General features: G+C 43.2%; 1 protein-coding gene across 3 annotated transcripts; it reads left to right on the top strand.

Annotated features, from left to right (window-relative positions):
• Positions 1-260: 260 nt before the first annotated feature.
• On the top strand, positions 261-17,731 carry SLC26A2 (solute carrier family 26 member 2). Of its 3 annotated transcripts, none has more exons than XM_027465503.3 (3): positions 261-394; positions 6,551-7,201; positions 9,555-17,731. In XM_027465503.3, exons 2-3 carry the CDS (start codon positions 6,563-6,565, stop codon positions 11,058-11,060), a joined length of 2,145 nt encoding a protein of 714 aa, XP_027321304.3. In that variant the 5' UTR covers positions 261-394; positions 6,551-6,562; the 3' UTR covers positions 11,061-17,731. The 3 variants fall into 3 exon arrangements, with proteins under 3 accessions (XP_027321304.3, XP_038042192.2, XP_027321303.3); XM_038186264.2 differs by lacking the exon at positions 261-394 and adding an exon at positions 850-1,054 and having other exon boundaries at positions 6,551-7,087; XM_027465502.3 differs by lacking the exon at positions 261-394 and adding an exon at positions 853-1,054.
• The last annotated feature ends 615 nt before the right edge of the window (positions 17,732-18,346 follow it).

Genomic DNA, 18,346 nt, shown 5'->3' with positions numbered 1-18,346 from the left:
GGGAGCCGGGGGTGGGGTGGGAGGCTCAGCCCGGGCGCTGCTAACACCCGGCGGGGCTGGGCCGCGGCTCGCAACTGCCATTTTGTCCGGGCTCCTCGCCCCGAGCGGCCCCGTCCTGCCGAGCGGGGCACTCGGCTGTCCCGGCCGGCTCCGACCTCCCCGCCGCCCCCTCGGCTCTCCTCGGCCGGTGGCCCCGGCGGCCGGGCGGCGCGCTGAGGTGCGCGGAAGGGACGGCCCTGCCCGGCCGGCGGCTCCCGGCCCCGGCCCCTCGGCGGGGAGGCGGCTCGGGGGCGAGGCGTGGGGCCGGGCCGGCGCTGCCGAGCCTCCAGCAGCTGCCGGAGCCCAGCCGAGGCGAGCCGAGCCCGTCCTGCCCGCGGCCGCCGCCGGCCCCGTGGTGAGTGCGGCGCGGCGGAGGGGCTGAGGGCAAAGGGTTGAGGGCAGGGGGCTGGCGGTGTGAGATCGCCCAGGCTCTTCCAGGGGGCTCGGTGTTCGCAACCTCGCTTCCCGGAGCATCTCTTGGTGCGGGGTTTCAAATAATGCGAGGCGGCAGGAAAGAGAAAATGAAAGCCGCGGAGCTGCGAGCGGGGCAGGGAGCGCGGCCAGAGCGAGGCGAAACGCGGCTGAGGTCGGGGGGTGGCACTGAGCCCCCCGGGAACAGCACGGTTCCCTTCGTGATCCTGGCAGCTCAGACCTTCCTTGGCTTCCTCACCGCTACACGCATTCTCAGCAGAAATCGCAATTTCAGGAGTGTGACGAGTGCGTGGATTTTCCTCCCCCCCCCCCCCGCTTTTTTTTTTTTTTTTTTCAGTGAGTTTTTTCTTACAGGTTTTCAATTTTACGCTCAGCTACTTGCACTGTCCGCCCGGGCCCAGGGAGCCCCCCGAGCCGTGCTGGGGTGGCAGGGCTGCAGGCTGAGCCACGCAGGGAGTGGGTTCCTCATGAGCTGGCGTTAGCTGCTGCGGAAATTCCTTCGGGGCAGAGCTTCCTCTGCGTGCCCAGCGCAATGCCTGTCCCTGAGCGCAGCCCTTGGGTGCTCTGACCTCACCGACTAATGGTAAGGGCAGACGGAGGGTCCCGAGGAGGCAGAAGCGAGTAGCTGGAAATGCTCTGTGCCAAAGTAGAAGGCTGTTGGGGTTATGTGGGAGGCAGCCGTTGGCTATCTCCGACGGGATCTGCGGCGTGAGGGCAGGGCAGGCAGCGCGTGTTTCGCCCTGGACACCCAGCTGCCTGTTAGAGATGGGTGGCTCTCGTCTCCACAGAGCGGGCCCAGCACCTAGGGGCATTGTCACCCGGCTGAACTGTCGTTGACGTAGGAAGAGATCCCATATTTCATGCAAGCAGTGTTTTATTATCCATCTTCATGTGTGGCAGCGTGTTTTCTTGTGCATGAGCTCAAGTTTGGTGATTATCCTGGTAGCTCGGTCCCCAGCTGTGCTGGTTAAGCATGGTAAAGGCGGTATGTCTTTTTACGCTCCTCAGAAAGATCTCAGTAGTACGATTGAAATGAATATTTGTATCTTGAACATGTTGTTTGAAAGTGTTAAGGATTATGCAGTGCTGCTCTGGTGCCTATCTTGGCGTTATCGTGGCAGTATTGAATTTCCTTGTTGCTCCACAACAGTAAGGAAGTTATTTGCTAACAGCTGAGTCTATTGTCCAAAAAGAGTAAGTGTGAAGATTTCGTTATCAAAACGTAGTGATATACTTTCCTCTTATATTCTTAGGGTGAAATTTTGCAGGGACCTTGAGGTAGTACTGTTCAGTTCATATTGAACTTGGATTTCTAATTTACTCATTTCTCTTCTACGTCTCTTCAGAAACGATCATGCCTCTTCAAATGATGTGTTTATGCTTTAGTTTTCAAGTGCATGCCTGAAACTTCTTATGTCTAGCAGGTGGGTACATGAGGCTGGGTAGTGAGAGCATACAGTGGCAATACATGCAAATGAAATTCAGAGAAATAATCTGGAAAACTAATATCGGTGATATAGAAACGACGCTTTTATTTTCATTTATTTTCTACTCTTAATTACTCAGGTCTTACATTTAAGCTTGAAGTAAGTTATTCCAGACCTTGCGTGAGCTTCACAGTCCATTAGTCTCTTACTGTAAGGATGACTGTGTTCTGGGACACAGATGGAAGTCCAAGGCATCCAAGCCCTGTGCTGCAGGTAGAGTTTCCAGTAAGACAGGCATTAGGCAGATGTTAGTTCACCTCTAACATATAAAGGGATCAGTAAGAGAGGCCCACATGGGATTCAGAAATAGTCTGTAAAAGTCATTGGACCTCAGGAGTGCAGTACCTCCCCATATCTTGATTTTATGGCAGTTGCTTGATAACATGATGGAGAGATACTGGAAATTTCCACAGTTCTGTGCCGTATCCTTTGCTTATGTAGAGTTTTCATGGCAATGAGACAACCCCTGAAGATCTTACTGAGGCCAAAAGGACCAGATAAAAGTGTATTCTAGGCATACAAATGACCTGTATGAAAATAGCAATTTTCAAAACAAAAAACACAGTAGTATCTTTTCCAGATTAAATATGCAGAATATCATTCAGTATACAGATCTTATTTTTTATTTTTTTAAGAACAAAATCCATTTTTATTCAGTGTGGTTGGGCTAAATGGTTTCAGAAGTAATACAGAGTAATGCTTTCAAAAAGAAACGGGTGAAACAGTTTTGAAAATTGTGTCATTTCATAGTGTCCTGACATCCTGAGAGGCTGTGACTGTGTGATGAAAGGCCCTTTTCATGCCTCATACAGAAAGCTGTTATGCAGGTGAACACAAAAATCCAGTATACGCCTGCAATTTAGTAGCCAAGAAGATTTTCACTTAGAGCATTTTTGTAAGGTTGAGACAACCAAAAAAACCAGGTACCATCTACTGTGCAGACATTTTATGACACTACACAGAGCTAAATTGAACTTGCTGGGTTTCATGTTTGAGTTTCCTGATGGATTAAGAAAAATTATCAGGTTTCGGTAAGCTGTCTGGAAGTCCTGCATAAGGAAAGAGGAATCAGAAGGCTTTTCATTGCTATTTTTTTTTTTTACTAAAATGTCAGAAGATGAAATAATCTAACTAATTTGCTACACGTAAAAAATAGCGTGGAGGTGAGTTTCCCCCTAGCTTTTCAGTATTGATATGCTGAGCATTGGATGAAGGCTTTTTGATTTGTAACTCTGTGCTTGTGAAATGAATAAAACTGCTTGAGCAAATACAAATACAGAATGTGCTTGTGCTGGGTGCTGCAGACATTTGCTTTTGCATGTTATATTCATTTTTTTCTCTTTTCTTGTATGTGCTATAAAAAATTCCTAAGTGGACTTTGCAATAACTATTGGGTGGGTCAGATTAGATATCTGGATTGTGAGGATGTGTGCTGGGAGTTTGCACTGTCCTCGAAGTGATCCTTGCGTGAGCTTGAGTAAGTCACTTCTTGCACCATAAAGTTCTCATTATAAAGATCCAAGTCCTTCATACAGCTATGCTAATCATATAATTATTCTAAAGCATGCTATAGATAGTGGACTGTAAGATGTTAATCAAAGGACGTTTGTCGTTATGCGGTGTATTTAGGTATGTGGTACAGCAATTCCTTGTGGCTAGGCGGCACTAAGATGGAATTTTGGAATAATTAGGACCACAGATAGGCAAAACTAATGCTTTCTTCTCTTTCTGTGTATTATACTAGGTGATTGACTTATCCAAGAAGAGCAGATAAGAAGGCTAATAAGTGTATTTGGAAACTTACCCCTAGAAATGTAAATATATTACAGTTCTGGGTGGACTAATCTTCGGATGCAGAACTCACAGTTCTTTAACTTATAACGGTCAGGACCAATAGAAAGACATAGATGCCAAAAATAGGACTTGAGTTCAAATTGTGACATTTTCCACTTAGGTCTCACCTAACACAGGAGTGCATTAGCCTTCTTTTTTTTTTTTTTTTTTTAAATGTGAATTTTCCAAAGCTGCTGTTCAGCCTGCTCTCAGTACTGCAACCACAAAGAGGCACGCTCTCCTTGGTTGTTGTGCTAAGTCTTCTTTCTGGTTTGAAGATCCTGCCCTGCAGACCCCATGTGGCTTTCAGATGGGGTAGGCATAGAGTTGAAGGTGTGGGAGTACAGAACAGGGCAGGAGCAGGAGAAAGGCATTGACACCTTGCTGTAAGTACCTGCTGGGTGGGGAGAGCAGGAGCCAGGTGTTAGTGAAGTGTCTGAGACCAGACAATGCTGCTCTGTCTGCCCCAAAGTATAACAGAGTATGGGTTATATAGGTCATGATAACAGGAAAGCATACAGTCCCCACCTTGTGCAGCAAATCCACCCCTCCTGATACAACGGCGTTACTTACAGTTCTGGGGCTAGGGAGGTCTCTGTTCAAAACAAAGCTGCCTTTCAGTAGCGTCCAGGGGCCGCTAGCAAAAAGGGAGCAGTGTTTGGCTATGTGAAAGGATGTAGGAGCTTACCTGTCAGAGAGATGCTCTCTGTCTCTGGGTTTGGAGTGAATGAAAGCACCTTTTGGGGTTAAAATACCAGCCCCTGGTATTTCTTGTTGGCTATCTATCTGCATTATGTAGTGTATATTGATTTTAGGTAGCCCTGTGCAAGCTGTAGCCTGGTAGGACAGTCTTGGGAGTTTGGGCTGCTAATAACTGTTCAGAACAGTGGGGAAGGTTGACCTGGTTCAATATAATTGTAAAGCTTTGTTTTGACAGGCATTTTTTGCAACCAAACAGGTACTTCAGGCTTGAACTTCCAGGAAACTGGGGCATAGACTGCAAAACAGAGACTCTAAGGAGAAGTACGCTGTGGCGTAATGTGGAAGAATTGGATCAGTCAGGTTGAGTTGCTTTCTAATTAGGAGCTTACTGTAGAAATCCCTGAATGCTTCTGTCTGGAAAGAGAAGTGGATCTGTAGCTGCTCCTACTGTCTTGTGGGTCCTTTGATAAGCTTAGTATTCTATGCTTTGGGTGTTTTAAGATAGTAACTACTTGGGTTGCTGTTTCTAGCCAGAAGAACCAAAAGCCGTTCATCTCTTGAGCAAACAGACTGTTAGAGATGTGGTTGTTTGTAAACCATTATGTGTGTGGTCCACATCTGGATACCCCTGTGTGACAGTGTGCAAACCTAGAACAGAAGAAGAAAAATTGAACACTCAGTTGATTAGAACAAAGTCTAAGAGAAGTAATTTCCTCTCTGCATAGCTCTGAAGATCAGTTTCAGGCTGCAGGAGAAGCCGGCAGTTTAAGCACAACACATAAATTCTCTCACTTCTCCCCACACACATTTTTCAGAGGTTCATTCTGAAGTGATAGTAGCAGTAAATGTTTTATAGCTACTTGTGAGATGTTGATTAAGTGAATAAATTTGGAGGTGTATACTTAAAATGCTCAGTGTGGCTAGCTCTGATAGATGTGATAGTTAATTCAGTTGTAAACATTGCATCAAATATTAGTTTGGTTGATGTTTGCAATGCACAGAGAAGGTATAATTAATACCTAAGTGGCAGGTTGTTATTAGCACTCAGTGACTACAAAGGCAGCGTTCAAAAAGACTTTCAGAGTTCTGCTGCAGTGTCTGACCTTGACTTGCAGCACCAGAGTGTGTTTCTGGATGAAATTTGATGACTTCAACATACTGGTGGTAACAGGTATTGTGATGGAAAGAGAGTTTTCTGGACCATTCTGGATGTTTTCCAGAAACTGACAGTGCTGTATGACAACACAGCAGTGCAGGCAATCGAAGTTGGGATCGTAAAGTTTCATTAGGACTTGTCTCATCAAGAATTTGGTCTCTCACATTCAGGCAATTTGTTTCTGTTCCTAAATGTGCTTTGATATAATCACCTTGCTTTATGGTATGTAAACAGTCTGTATTAGAGCATGTGTTCTGGCAGAAATGTGCTGCCTGCCTTACACCATCCCCCTTAATATGCCTTCCACTTGTTTGTATTCTTTTGGTTAGATGTAATTTACTTGAAAACTAGCATTTAAAAATGTGATTAGATGAAATAAAGTCATTGTGTAAGGATTAAATCTTTTCAGGTGGCAAATCTTTACAACATTTGGCAAGTGTAATCACTGTGTTTAAATACATTAATAAATGCATAAATAAATGAGGTTTAGACCAAGCTATGCAATACAAAAAATACACTAATTGTAGTTAATTTTCAGCAACTGAATTGAAGTGACTGTTGTACCACAATAAAACTCCTTGTCTGTCATTGCACTGTGGAGCAGACTGCATAGAGCATTGTTATCAAGGAAGACTCTCTAAGAATGCTCTCGCATTCTTTTCCATTTCACAACTTTACCAGCAGCAGGTTTATTCTACAGGATATCAGCTTCCTTCCTAGAGAAGATGATTCCTTGTTTTAGGGGTTGTAACGAGGAGGATCTTTACAAGTTTGATTGGAACTTGCTTTCTCTGTGCTTAACCAAGACTATTGGCCCTTGCTTTTCATATCCAACTCCGTTTTTAAAAAGTCTGACGTAACACATTCATTTAGTCAAAATGTTCCTTCTTTGTGTTCCTAGGCAGTCCTCAAGATGGCAGCCACGGCAGAATTCAGCAGTGTCCGGTCAGTGGCAGAAGTGCCGGAGGGAGATGATGCTAAGCATGTTTTCCATCACAGAATGTTCTTGGAACCTCAGGAGGAGAAGAGGGACTTGAAGGCTCTGATGGTTAAGCGAGCAAAGGAAATTTGCAGCTGCACTCCAGCCAAAGTTAAAGACTGTGTTTTCAGTCTCTTTCCCATCTTGCAGTGGCTTCCTAAATACAAACTAAAAGAGTGCCTACTGGGAGACCTAATGTCTGGTGTGATTGTGGGAGTCTTACTAGTCCCACAGTCAATTGCCTATTCTCTCTTGGCTGGACAGGAGCCTATCTATGGCCTTTATACGTCCTTTTTCGCAGGCATTATTTATTCCATATTTGGAACCTCTCACCACATCTCCGTTGGTATCTTTGGTGCACTTTGCCTGATGGTGGGCCAAGTGGTGGATCGTGAAGTGCAGAGAGCTGGCTACGACTTGGAGGCCACTGTTAGTGCCCACACGGATACAGTCACACAGGTAAACACCACCATTGTGCCTCTGAACCAGACGTCGCAGATCCTGCTCTGTGATAAAACCTGCTATGCAATAAAAGTGGGAGCCACCATGACCTTCATAGCTGGAGTTTATCAGGTGAGAGAGGGAGGACAAACAGGTATTCTGTGGAAACAGTTTTAATTCTCTAAGTGATTGTTCCTATCGGCTGTCTGCTGGGGTTGCACATGTTCCCTGCATCTCAGGCGAGTGGACGAAGGGTAGGCTGGAGGTCTCAAGTTACTGTGGTGCAAGAAACTTGTCTTTGTCCTCTCCTTTTCTAAAGCATTTTGTGCTTGCTTTGTTACCATAGTGGAAACTATAAGGACTTGCACTGGAGCATTGCCAGACAACACCTGCTGTTCCTGTAGCTTTCTGCTCACCACCTTCCTTGCCTTGCCCTGGAACTGGCTTATATCTTGGGCCTCCATTTTGTTGGGCCAAAATGTGGTGTGTCAGCTTTTAATTCCAGACTTGGGTCATTTGGCTTTTCTTTTATCGAAAAATAATCTGAACAGAAAAGCTATTTCCAGTTTCTTTTCATTTGTTGATATGCTTGTAAAACTTTGCTGTCTGCCCTTTCAAAGCCAAATTGATGTCATTGTATGAAAAGGATGCTACTGAGATAAAATAATGTTGTATTGAAACAAAACTTTTAGTTATTACCATATCAAAATACATTATTTAACAATATTTTACTATTTTGTCTCTGCTTACTTCATAGAATTGCATGCTTGCTGAAATTAAAGCAGATATCTTTGTTTTTAGACTGTCAGGCATTAACTAGGATGGATTTAATTTTAACAGTACTGCAGAGCTGTGATATTTCATTTCGTGAGTTCACATTCATTTCTTCCTGCAGTGGCATCCCTGGTGGTAGCTAATCAAATTGTAGAGCAGAGGAAAAGGAGACATACCTTTGATACTCTAAACCATTGCTTTTAGGCATTACCTAGGACTTTTTCTTGTACTGAAAGATAGTGTTGAATAATTTCACAAATGTTCTATGTCACCTGGTGTACAGTGGATTTATCACTGTAGGATGTAAGCAGTTTTGGAGCTGTGATTTGCACTGAACTTTGAAGGTACAGTTAAGTTTCTTTATTTGAAAAGTCAATTTATTTTATCTTCAGTCACTCTGAATGTTAAGCATATTTTACTTGATGTCTCTCAGCCTGCCAACCAATAGATCTTCCCACACTCGATTTTTATTAGTTTAATTTTAATGGGAAGCTCCAAACAAACTCACATTCTCTTTGTATTCATAACTTTACAATCAAATTACAAAAAGCTGGTCACATCAGTTGCCTACAACACAGTTAGGTAAGATGATTATCACTACTTTGGTTTTACAGCTAGGAAAACCTTGAATTAAATGAATTACCTAGACTGTGGAGGAGCCTACTATAGATTTGGAGCTGAACCCATGTCTATTCAGTCCAGGCCCCAAACTTGCCTTCTCTTCAGTAATGTTTTGAGATTCTTAGGAAGTTTCCAGCCATGATTAGCCTTAACTACCTAATGAAATATATCAAGATGACACTGCTTAATGTTTAATATGTGTAAGTTCTGGCCTGCTATCTTCAGATAACAGTGTAGGCAGCCCTGTTGGCCATCTTGGGAAGTTAAAAGGTTTCTATCAAAACCTGTTGAGATTTCAAAAAGTTTCTGTAGCTGCTGTGAGAAAGTCTGTGCTCTGTTTTGCATGAAGGGTGGTGGGAAGGAAGGGAAGTTTACCAGGTGTGAAGACACACAGGGTAGGTATCCATAAAACCACTCATTCCTGTGGAAGAGCACCAAGGATTTTTCTGTTTGACTAACATTAATAAAAAATGAATGACAAAGCATTTCAAAAAATTATCTCTATTCATATATATGTATTTTCATATATTTTATATATTCATATATAATCTGCATCACAAGGGCAGCTCATATACTTTCTGAGCCAGATGGGCCAAGCTTTATACAGTGCAAGGGGCAGCTGGTATGCCATAAGCTGTACTTTTATAGCAGGTTGTGAGCTTGAGTGGGAGACAGACAAAAGCATAGGTTTTGGATCCCTGAAAAGTACATAGAAATCAAAAGAACTTGTGAGAGAAATGGCAAAAGTGGCTAATATTTCAAATGCTTTTTCCCTTGTGTTCCTTTTTTGCCCACTAAGGCAGGCAGAGGTACGTTGAGCCAATGGGTAAACAGTAGGCACATGTTCAGAGTATGGAGACCTCTGTGACCTCTAAAAAAGCCTTCTCTGTGTTGGAAATGCAGTTTGTTTAAGTGCAGTGCACAAGGAGCAGCTGAATAATGGAGACTCTCTGCTCCATGTTGACACCATGCCTTGTTCTCCAAGGCCACATATGCTGCTCTTTTTATCCTGCTTTCCTCCAGAGCCCCACAGGGATGACTTGTGCAAGGTTTGGATCCTAATCTGTTTTGTGTGGTTGATTCCTTGCAGGTGGCCATGGGTTTCTTTCAAGTGGGCTTTGTCTCAGTGTACCTCTCCGATTCGTTGCTCAGCGGATTTGTCACGGGTGCCTCCTTTACCATCCTGACTTCACAAGCTAAGTATCTCCTGGGTCTGGACATTCCACGGAGCAGTGGCGTTGGCTCCGTCATAACCACATGGATAAACATCTTCAGAAACATACACAAAACCAACATCTGTGATCTCATCACCAGCTTCTTGTGCTTTCTTGTTCTTATCCCAACCAAAGAGCTTAACGAACGCTTTAAATCCAGGCTTAAGGCTCCAATACCAATTGAATTAGCTGTGGTTGTGGCAGCTACTCTGGCATCTCACTTAGGGAAGCTGAGAGAAACATATGGCTCGAGCATTGCTGGAGAGATCCCAACTGGGTTTCTGCCACCCAGACCTCCAGAATGGAACCTGATTCCTAATGTGGCTTTGGATGCAATCCCCATAGCCATCATTGGCTTTGCCATCACAGTCTCCCTCTCAGAGATGTTTGCCAAGAAGCATGGTTACACCGTGAGGGCCAACCAGGAAATGTATGCCATTGGCTTCTGCAACATCATTCCCTCTTTCTTCCATTGCTTCACAACAAGTGCAGCTCTTGCCAAGACTCTTGTCAAAGAGTCAACAGGCTGTAGGACCCAGATTTCTGGCATAGTGACTAGTTTGTTAATCCTAATAGTCCTCCTTGTGATTGCACCATTGTTTTATTCCCTTCAGAAATGTGTCCTTGCTGTCATAACTATTGTAAACCTCAGAGGAGCCCTGCGAAAGTTCAAAGACCTGCCAAAAATGTGGCATTTGAGCAGGGTGGACACAATAATCTGGATAGTTACTATGGCATCCTCAGCACTCATCAGTACTGAGATTGGTCTTTTGGTTGGCGTTTGCTTCTCTATGCTCTGTGTCATTTTCCGAACTCAGAAACCAGAGGCACCCTTGCTTGGCTGGGTGGCAGAGTCTGAAACATACGAATCCCTGTCTGCTTACAAGAACTTGCAAACTAAGCCAGGAGTCATGGTGTTCCGTTTCGAAGCACCCCTCTACTATATCAACAAAGAGTGCTTCAAATCCACGCTGTACAAGCAAACTGGAGTCAACCCAGCCCAGGTGAAGGCAGCAAAGAAAAAGGCAGCAAAAAGAATGCTTAGACACAAAGAGATGGGTTCTGGTGGCAACCAAACCGGCATCTCCTTGGAGCTTGTCTCTGAACCCTTGGGGTTTCACACAATAGTGATCGACTGCTGTGCAGTACAGTTCCTGGACACGGCAGGAATACGCACGCTCAAAGAGGTCTGCAAGGACTACAAGGAGATAGATGTCCAGGTGCTACTGGCCCAGTGCAATCCTTCGGTGAGGAGTTCCCTGATCCGCGGAGAATTCTTCAAAGAGGGCGAGGACCACCTTCTGTTCCACAGCGTGCACCAGGCTGTGGACTTCGCATTGGGTGTGCAGGAGCACAGTGGGACCTCTGCTTCTAAAAACTAGCTGGAGCAAGGCAGGAAATTGGAACAAAGCCTGGAAAAAAATGGGTGTGGTCTGTGTGTTTGTGTATGAAACATATGTGCACTCAGATGGAAAGAGGCAGGGTTGTTGGTAACACATTGGTTACTGTGCAGTGTGTTTTAATGCTTTACTTTGTCCGCCAGGTGTAATGATTCAATAGGTGGTACTGAGTGAAGGCATTTCTTAACTTGATTGTGACCAGTCTGTGAACTGAAGAGTTTTCATGTGGATTTTCATCTCCTTTCTCTTCTGTCATCAACTTTCCGTTTCTGTTCGCCCCCCAAGTTTTAATCATCAGCATTGAAGTCTGTCTGGATGGGACAAGATCCTGAAGGAGCCTGGGCATCCTGTCTAGCAAAGTGCTACAAGGCAACATATTTTTTGTCCCTAGTTGTGTTATTGCTTTTTCATATCATCACACCTTTATATTTTTAAGGAATGACTGACGGGGACTGTTGGCTCTGGTCTGTAATGTGTAGTCCTTAGCTGGTGATTCTGAGACAGCTAGGTAAGGAAAATCTAGACATGCAGGAAAAAAGTCTTAACGAATAGCTTATAACTACCTATCACCTCTAAATGCTTTGTCGTCATCTTCTGACAGAGTAATGCAGCCAAATCAACAGGGACATGATTTTCTAATTTCTACACAGGTTTTTACATGCCAGGAAAGATTGTCTCTTTAGCTTGGTTCTCTTTGGATAATCTGGAAGGATTTTTATTCAGAGGAGATTGTTTAGAAGTATGATTCATGCTTATGGTCAATCATTCATTTTCCTAATGTTTAGGAGCACTTCAGAATTGTGAACATTAGATATGGAGATCTGTAATTCATGGGTCTCAACACACTGCAGCTCTTCATAGCCAGTTTTACAAGCCAGGCAGAGTCACAGAAGCCAAAATGAAAAGGGCCTCATAGACTAGCCAGCATCTGTCTATGTCACACAGACTTTGTGTGTGAATACAGGTTTTATGGACCATAAACCCTTTACACATGTTCAGTCATGGACGTTTTGGAATGGGGATGGTAGGCCAGAAAGTACAGTCATTAGAAAAAGAGCCAGAGAGGATTCTGCTGAAAGCTGTTCACCATGTTAGTGTAAATAAAACTTTGTACTTTGCTTTTAAATTATGCAGAACCGTAAAGAGTGTCTGTTGTTCACTCCAAAATAGAAGCACTGAGTAGGAAGGCTCTTCTCTGTTCTTACAGCAATAGAATACAATTATGAAAGTATAATTGAAAGATTAACTTTTTTTTTTTTTTTTTTTTTTTTTTTTACTTAGTGCCAACTATACCTAGCACACCATACACATTTGGAAGAGGGTGGTTTCTCCCAGGGGAGTTTGTAGTTTGTGCTGTGGTTTCTTGACAGCTTTTACAAAGGAAAAGATGTTTTATACGGACAATATGCTTAGTCTTAATGATTCAAAAATAATGAATCAAGAATCAAAAGGGTAATAAAATGCAATATAAAGTCATGAAACATCTTCTAAATAAAAATCTACTGTCTTTTTTTAGGATTATTTTCTACTTTTTTTCCTGAGCAACTAGTAACTGTTCACTTCTTTCAGTGAAAGCTGAAATGTCACACGTCACTTCACTGTAGGAGCTGAGACCTCAAGAGAAGGAATAGATAGCAGAAAGATGAGTCCCAGGACCTAGCAACATTTATATGTTAAGTGTGTCCTACATTTTTTAGGACATTGTAGAAGCATGTAGAAATATTGAGGAGATGGGCAGAGGGACACACTGTAGCGTATAACTGAGATCCTAGAATTATGTGTTCTAGAACTGGCATTATTAAGGCAGAAGCAGGTCTTCAAATACCAGAGATAAAATTCTAATGCTTCTGCAGTGTTCAAAAAGCACAAATATTTTTCTTTCATAGCCTTAGGGTGTGTTTATACACGGAGATGAATCCCAAACAGCTACCGCTGTTTTGCTTTTTTTTTTTGCATGAACTTTTTTATTCTGTGCTGAGAATCCCTTATGCAGTTTGGATAATTATAATTAGCAAGCTTATGTTACCAAAGCGGGGGCCAGCGTCGCGAGGGAGCAGCCATGTCCTCAGCAGCTCCAGCAGCCACGCTCCTGCTTCAGGAGGCCTTTTCACTTTAAGCAAAATCCTCCATGCCATTTTTAAACACTGATTGTAGCTATTATTTTTCAAGTCAGCAGAACAGTGCTAGAAGTGCCCTCTCCTCAAAGTTGTGATGAAAAATTAAATCACAACAACCAATAAACGGTGCACTCTGTTGAGGCAAATTTTCGTGCTTACCCCCAGCCACTCTTTCTCACTCCCTTGCCCCTCGGGCTTGTAGCTGAGAGGGAGAGGAGGACTGAGAAGCTGCTCTGGCCCACCAGGAGACATCCTCTGAAGCAGGGATAAAGTAAAGTAGAAGTTGTTTTGGGTGAGTCTTTCCTCTCTACACTCTCATGATGACTTCTACCCTTTCCATGCTGCCCAGGTGAAGATTTTTTTGACCTGTAACTGTACAGTAGGGTAACAGAAGGAGAAATCAGAAAATATTAACATTTCTTTCAAATTCATTTCCACTTGTGCCAGGAAGGGAGGAATAAGAGTGTTAACTTCCAAGATGCAGTAGTTCCACAGCTGTCAGGATGCATATTTGTAGCACCTGGGTATTTGTTTGCATTAAAGCACAATAAAACAGCCATAAATTGATTTTCAAAGAATTAATTTGAATTACAGCTAAAAGATACAGTAAAGTGATTTATGTTCAGGTAGAGCACATTATGCTTGGCTGCACTGCTGTTTGTGTAGCCGCAACTGGCAGTGTAGCTTCCAAATTCCATTTCAAACAAAACATTAAAAAAGCATAGTAAAGTCCAGTGGTGAAAGCAGCCAGCCAAACAGAAGAACAACTTCTGATGTTCTTATTTAAGATAATATCCGGAGGCCACAGTTTATCCTCTGTATAAACTGACACAGCCCTGGTTAAAAGGGAACAGAAATAAATAGCAGTTGTCAGAGAGTTTAGTGTAATAGAGAGTCACTGGACATTAACTGGAGATTAGAGCTTATCATGGCAGGGATTTCTTTAAACTGCAATTTCAACCATTTTCCTTTTAGGCCAATATTTTCTTTTTAATGGAGATGTGAGTCTAAGCAAAAGCAAGCCTCCTTCGTAAGAGGAGTATGCTTCAGTGTTTTTATGGACCCTTTAGAAGTAATCCAACTTCATATTTAGGAATCAGGGACCACAGCTGAAAACTGTTTCCCTAAAAAATTTGATTTATAAAGGAATTTCAGACATGTGTACGTGCCTTTTGCAGCTGTTTGACGAATGCAGCAGCTGTATTCACACCAGTTAAACACCAGTTGTGTTTCTGTGATGTGGCTGTTTTCTGTTCTGGAAGGGGCTCTTCTGCCGTCTGCTGTCTAAAATAGACAGGGGAATGCATGTACTGGATTTTAAAAGGAAAAGTCTGCATACCCACTGCCATCTAGCCCTTCTCTCATCCCTGTCTCACAGCGTAACATGTAGTCTATGGGAAGAAGGAATCCCAGAATGATTGTTTTTGGGAACACTTCTCTGACCAGAGAGCAGTGACGTTTGTCCCAGCCACAGCTTTCAGAGCGCTGGGCCAGCCTGGAATGTTGTGTAAACCCCCTGATCTCTAGCAACTCTTCTCCCAAAGGCATTAATCCAGCAATTACCCGTCTAAATGAGGAATTAAGAGATAATTAACGTATTCATTAATGATAACAGTACAGCATTATGGAAATGAATACTCACAGTCTCAGCCATGTTAAATGCTCCTGGAAATGTCTTTAGTATTCTCCTGCAAAATGTCAGATTTCTGCATTTATTGCTGCCGTATATAGCAGGTTCAACTCCTCCTAATGTGCCAATTGCAGTAATAAATGTTTAACCTTTGTAAATGTTTTGATGCAGAAACAGTTTTCAGTCTACTTCGTAAAGTGGAAAGGTGCTGCCAGTATGCACATGGTGCTTATCTTTGGATTTATGATGACATGATCAGCCCCAGTCTTGTGCGATTTAGTGATCCTGATTTCCTAGTAAGTCACTGCCGCTACAGCTGCTGCTCCCTAATTCGCTGCCAGATCCACCTCATCACCTTCTTCCATGCCTCTTTTTGTGTTTTGCTTACAGTCAAATACATACAGTGTGTTTGACTGTAAGCAGAAGAATTGTATATTTTGCTATTGCCTGTGAACTGCTACTTAGTTTTTGCACCAAGGCTAAAGCAAAAAGCTATAAAACAGCCCCAAAATATCCCGGTCCTCTGGGCTCTGAGCCTGGGAGGAAGGGAGCTGCGGGCAGCTAGTGTGCCTTTTTCCATAATGAGTGTAATAGTAACGCAGGGACCAAGTTCCTGCTCAGTGCTGCTGCATGAGTCAGTGTCCTGTACTAGGTATTACCAGGGATTTCTGGTTTTGTGCTTATTTATTTTTATGTAATTTTAATCTAATTCTGTACTGGGATCCCCTAGCCAGGGCAGTCGAGCTGCCATGACTTCCTCACTCCCTCCCCGCCGGGCTGCAGTGATGAATGGAGGGATCCTCTCTCTTGAGAAAAAAACACAGCAGTTCCTTCATCTCTGCTTGCTTCTGCTGGCTTGTGCCAGCAGAAAATCCATCGCTGACAGGCCTGGCATGCAGAGGGGAGGTTCTGCAGGTAGAAGAGCATCCTGGCTGCAACTCTGTGCTGGATCCTAGATCTACATCTCAAACCTTACTTGAAAAGACCAGCAACACTGCACATCTCCCCAGATCCAGTTCTTTGAATCTTCCGCCCAAGGGCTGTGCAACCTCACTGTGCCTAGCTGCCTGCTGCCAGCACCCTGGTGTTGATGCTAGGAGTTTTTAAGGAGGTCAAAGGCATCACCCACGCGACTGGACTGTCATAGACTGCTGGTCTACCAGAAGATCATAGAACAAACTGCAACGAGGAAACCCTGTTAGTTGAGGGTGAAACTCTTCAGGCAGATAGTTTGTTTCAGGGTATTATCTTCTGGGTTTTCTTTCACATGCTTTGGAAAGGTGATTAAGTGATCAAGGTGATTTAAACTTTGTTTTAATAGCATTAGCTGAGCTAATGAAGCTGCCACGGAGGTAGCAGTCGTCTACTGCTAATGCCATACAACGTGCTTTGTATCTGTGGAGCTTGTTGTGCTTTGTGTCTCAGTCTAGGATGCTAATATTGATGTAAGTGTCTGCACTAGAGGGTTTTACACGTCTGCTATGCTGGCATAGCTAGAAGGGTCAATCTCTTCAGTGCAGATGAGGCACTGTGCCTTTGCACTTTGAATAACGTTGTTACGTCCCAAGAATTACTTGCACTCAGTTGTCATGTTTATAAGCCTTTGGTGGAGCAGCTGCACATGTGAGAAGCCACTTGTCTTTATTATTTCAATCAAATTCTACCTGAGGTGGAAATCATTTTGGGTCTTGCTTTTTCTTTTGAGATGACTACAATGCTAAAAGTGAGGCCTCTGGCTAAGTAAAATTTCAAATATTTAATACATATATATGTATTTAGTGCATAATATAATTAGTACTTTTCTATTGTGTTTTATAAATAGGCACATTGCTATTTTTCTAATGTGCAAATACATAAAATATTACAACATTTGATGGAGAATCAAATCCCTGTTGTGGAAATGTACTGCCTAAAATACTTGGATTGCCAATCTCTGCAGCAATGAAAGCACTTCATTCTTAGTCCAGCTCCCAGGTGATCTCAAGACTCCACAGGACAATAGGGAACCAAACATTTTGCTGGACTTGGGTCCAAGTTTTTAATGTCTAATCTTTGTCTTTAGGAATAAAATTTTGTGTATATTTGAAGTGCAGCTGAAACATGCTTAGAGGGGTGAAGCTTCCCTTTTTCTGGTAAGCACACGGTGATTTGATTTCATCACCTCTGGTTGCTAACAATCATTTCTGGTACCATAGTATGCTATGGGATATGATTTCTGAATTATTTTAAATTCAGAGTGATTTTAGATATTATTCGTGACATAATGTTTTGCAGAATAAATAATATGGCAAAAATTGCCTGGAGCAGCTTTTTCACATTTGGGAATCCACTTAAACAAACATGACTTCATGAATGGAACAGGCCACGTTGGCTAGCTGACCTGAGCAGTTTACAGTAGTTTATTCCCAAATAGTTTGCAGAAGTTGCATAGCACATATAAGAGATTGCCTTTTTATTGATTTATCTGTGCGGTACAAATGAGGTGTAACATTTCCCCCGGTCTGGTGCTGGGATCTATGGTGCTGGGGAAACTGCCTGCTGCGTGGCTTTGCTCTGTGCTGGGTGTGTTTGCTAATGCAGACTTCACTTTGCCTTGGGCACAGCCTGAGAAGGGATGCGATGCCATCAGCTCCTCGCTGAGGGCTGTACTAGCTGACCAAAATTTGCCACAAGAGTTGTATTGTGTCAGTTGTTGTCATACCAAAAACATGTAACAGTGGGTTATATCCTCTGCTTATTGTTGCCTTTCCTTTACACTGTCTCCATCTGTTAGTTCTTTATCAATTGTCATTTTTAAATGCTAATGTGCCTTATTGTCATTGTAGAAGATGTTAGCACAGCAATTTTTATCAAATGTGGTAAAATCTTTGTGATTTCTTTACCATCATTAAAAGATATTTATGTTGTTTTGTTTTTTTTTTTTTTCTTCCTGCTGTCAGACACATGCCTGATGCCTTAGCAGATGTCGCAGCTATAAACTTTAAGAGGAAAAACCACACATACCTGAACAGTGAGCCCCTAATCCCTGTTTCTCTTGATAGATGCAGCAGACCCTGTGGTAAAGCCTGGTGTACACACAGCTGTGTGCACATCCTTATTTCCTAAGCTAGAGATAACATATTTCATAAACCAGAGCATAGTGTTCTCCTGGACTTGTGTGTATTTGGTACACAGTGGCACACGTGGAAGTTTCCTGCCAGCGTAGAACAGGGCACTGGCTGACGATACACGGACAGCAGCAGGCTTCATCTTTTTTTTTGGTGCTCTGAGCAGCTGGGCTGCTGTTTGTGTCCTGAAGGGAGCAGTAAGAAAAGCAATGCCAACCCTGTGCCGTGTCAGGGTGAGCAGCACCCTCCTGTGGGCCAGGTGCAAATTCCTAAGCTGCAGGAAACAGCTTTGCTCAGGTTTGGTGCTGTGCTGTAAGAAATGTGTGCTTGCAGCACATGGTATCCACCTTTGTGGCCATAATAAATCGCTGCAATGTGTTTTGGGGTTATTTGACATAGCAGTTATATGCCCTG

Source organism: Anas platyrhynchos, chromosome 14, assembly GCF_047663525.1.
Source record: "Anas platyrhynchos isolate ZD024472 breed Pekin duck chromosome 14, IASCAAS_PekinDuck_T2T, whole genome shotgun sequence".
In the NCBI taxonomy this organism is placed as follows: Eukaryota; Metazoa; Chordata; class Aves; order Anseriformes; family Anatidae; genus Anas; species Anas platyrhynchos.
The sequence above is the reverse complement of the archived record's forward strand: the minus strand, read 5'-3'. Positions and strand labels throughout refer to the sequence as shown.

Excerpts from the sequence above, each read along its gene's own strand:
- SLC26A2 (XM_027465502.3), top strand. Across the intron at positions 7,202-9,554 it reads TCATAGCTGGAGTTTATCAG|GTGGCCATGGGTTTCTTTCA; the intron begins GTGAGAGAGGGA and ends GATTCCTTGCAG.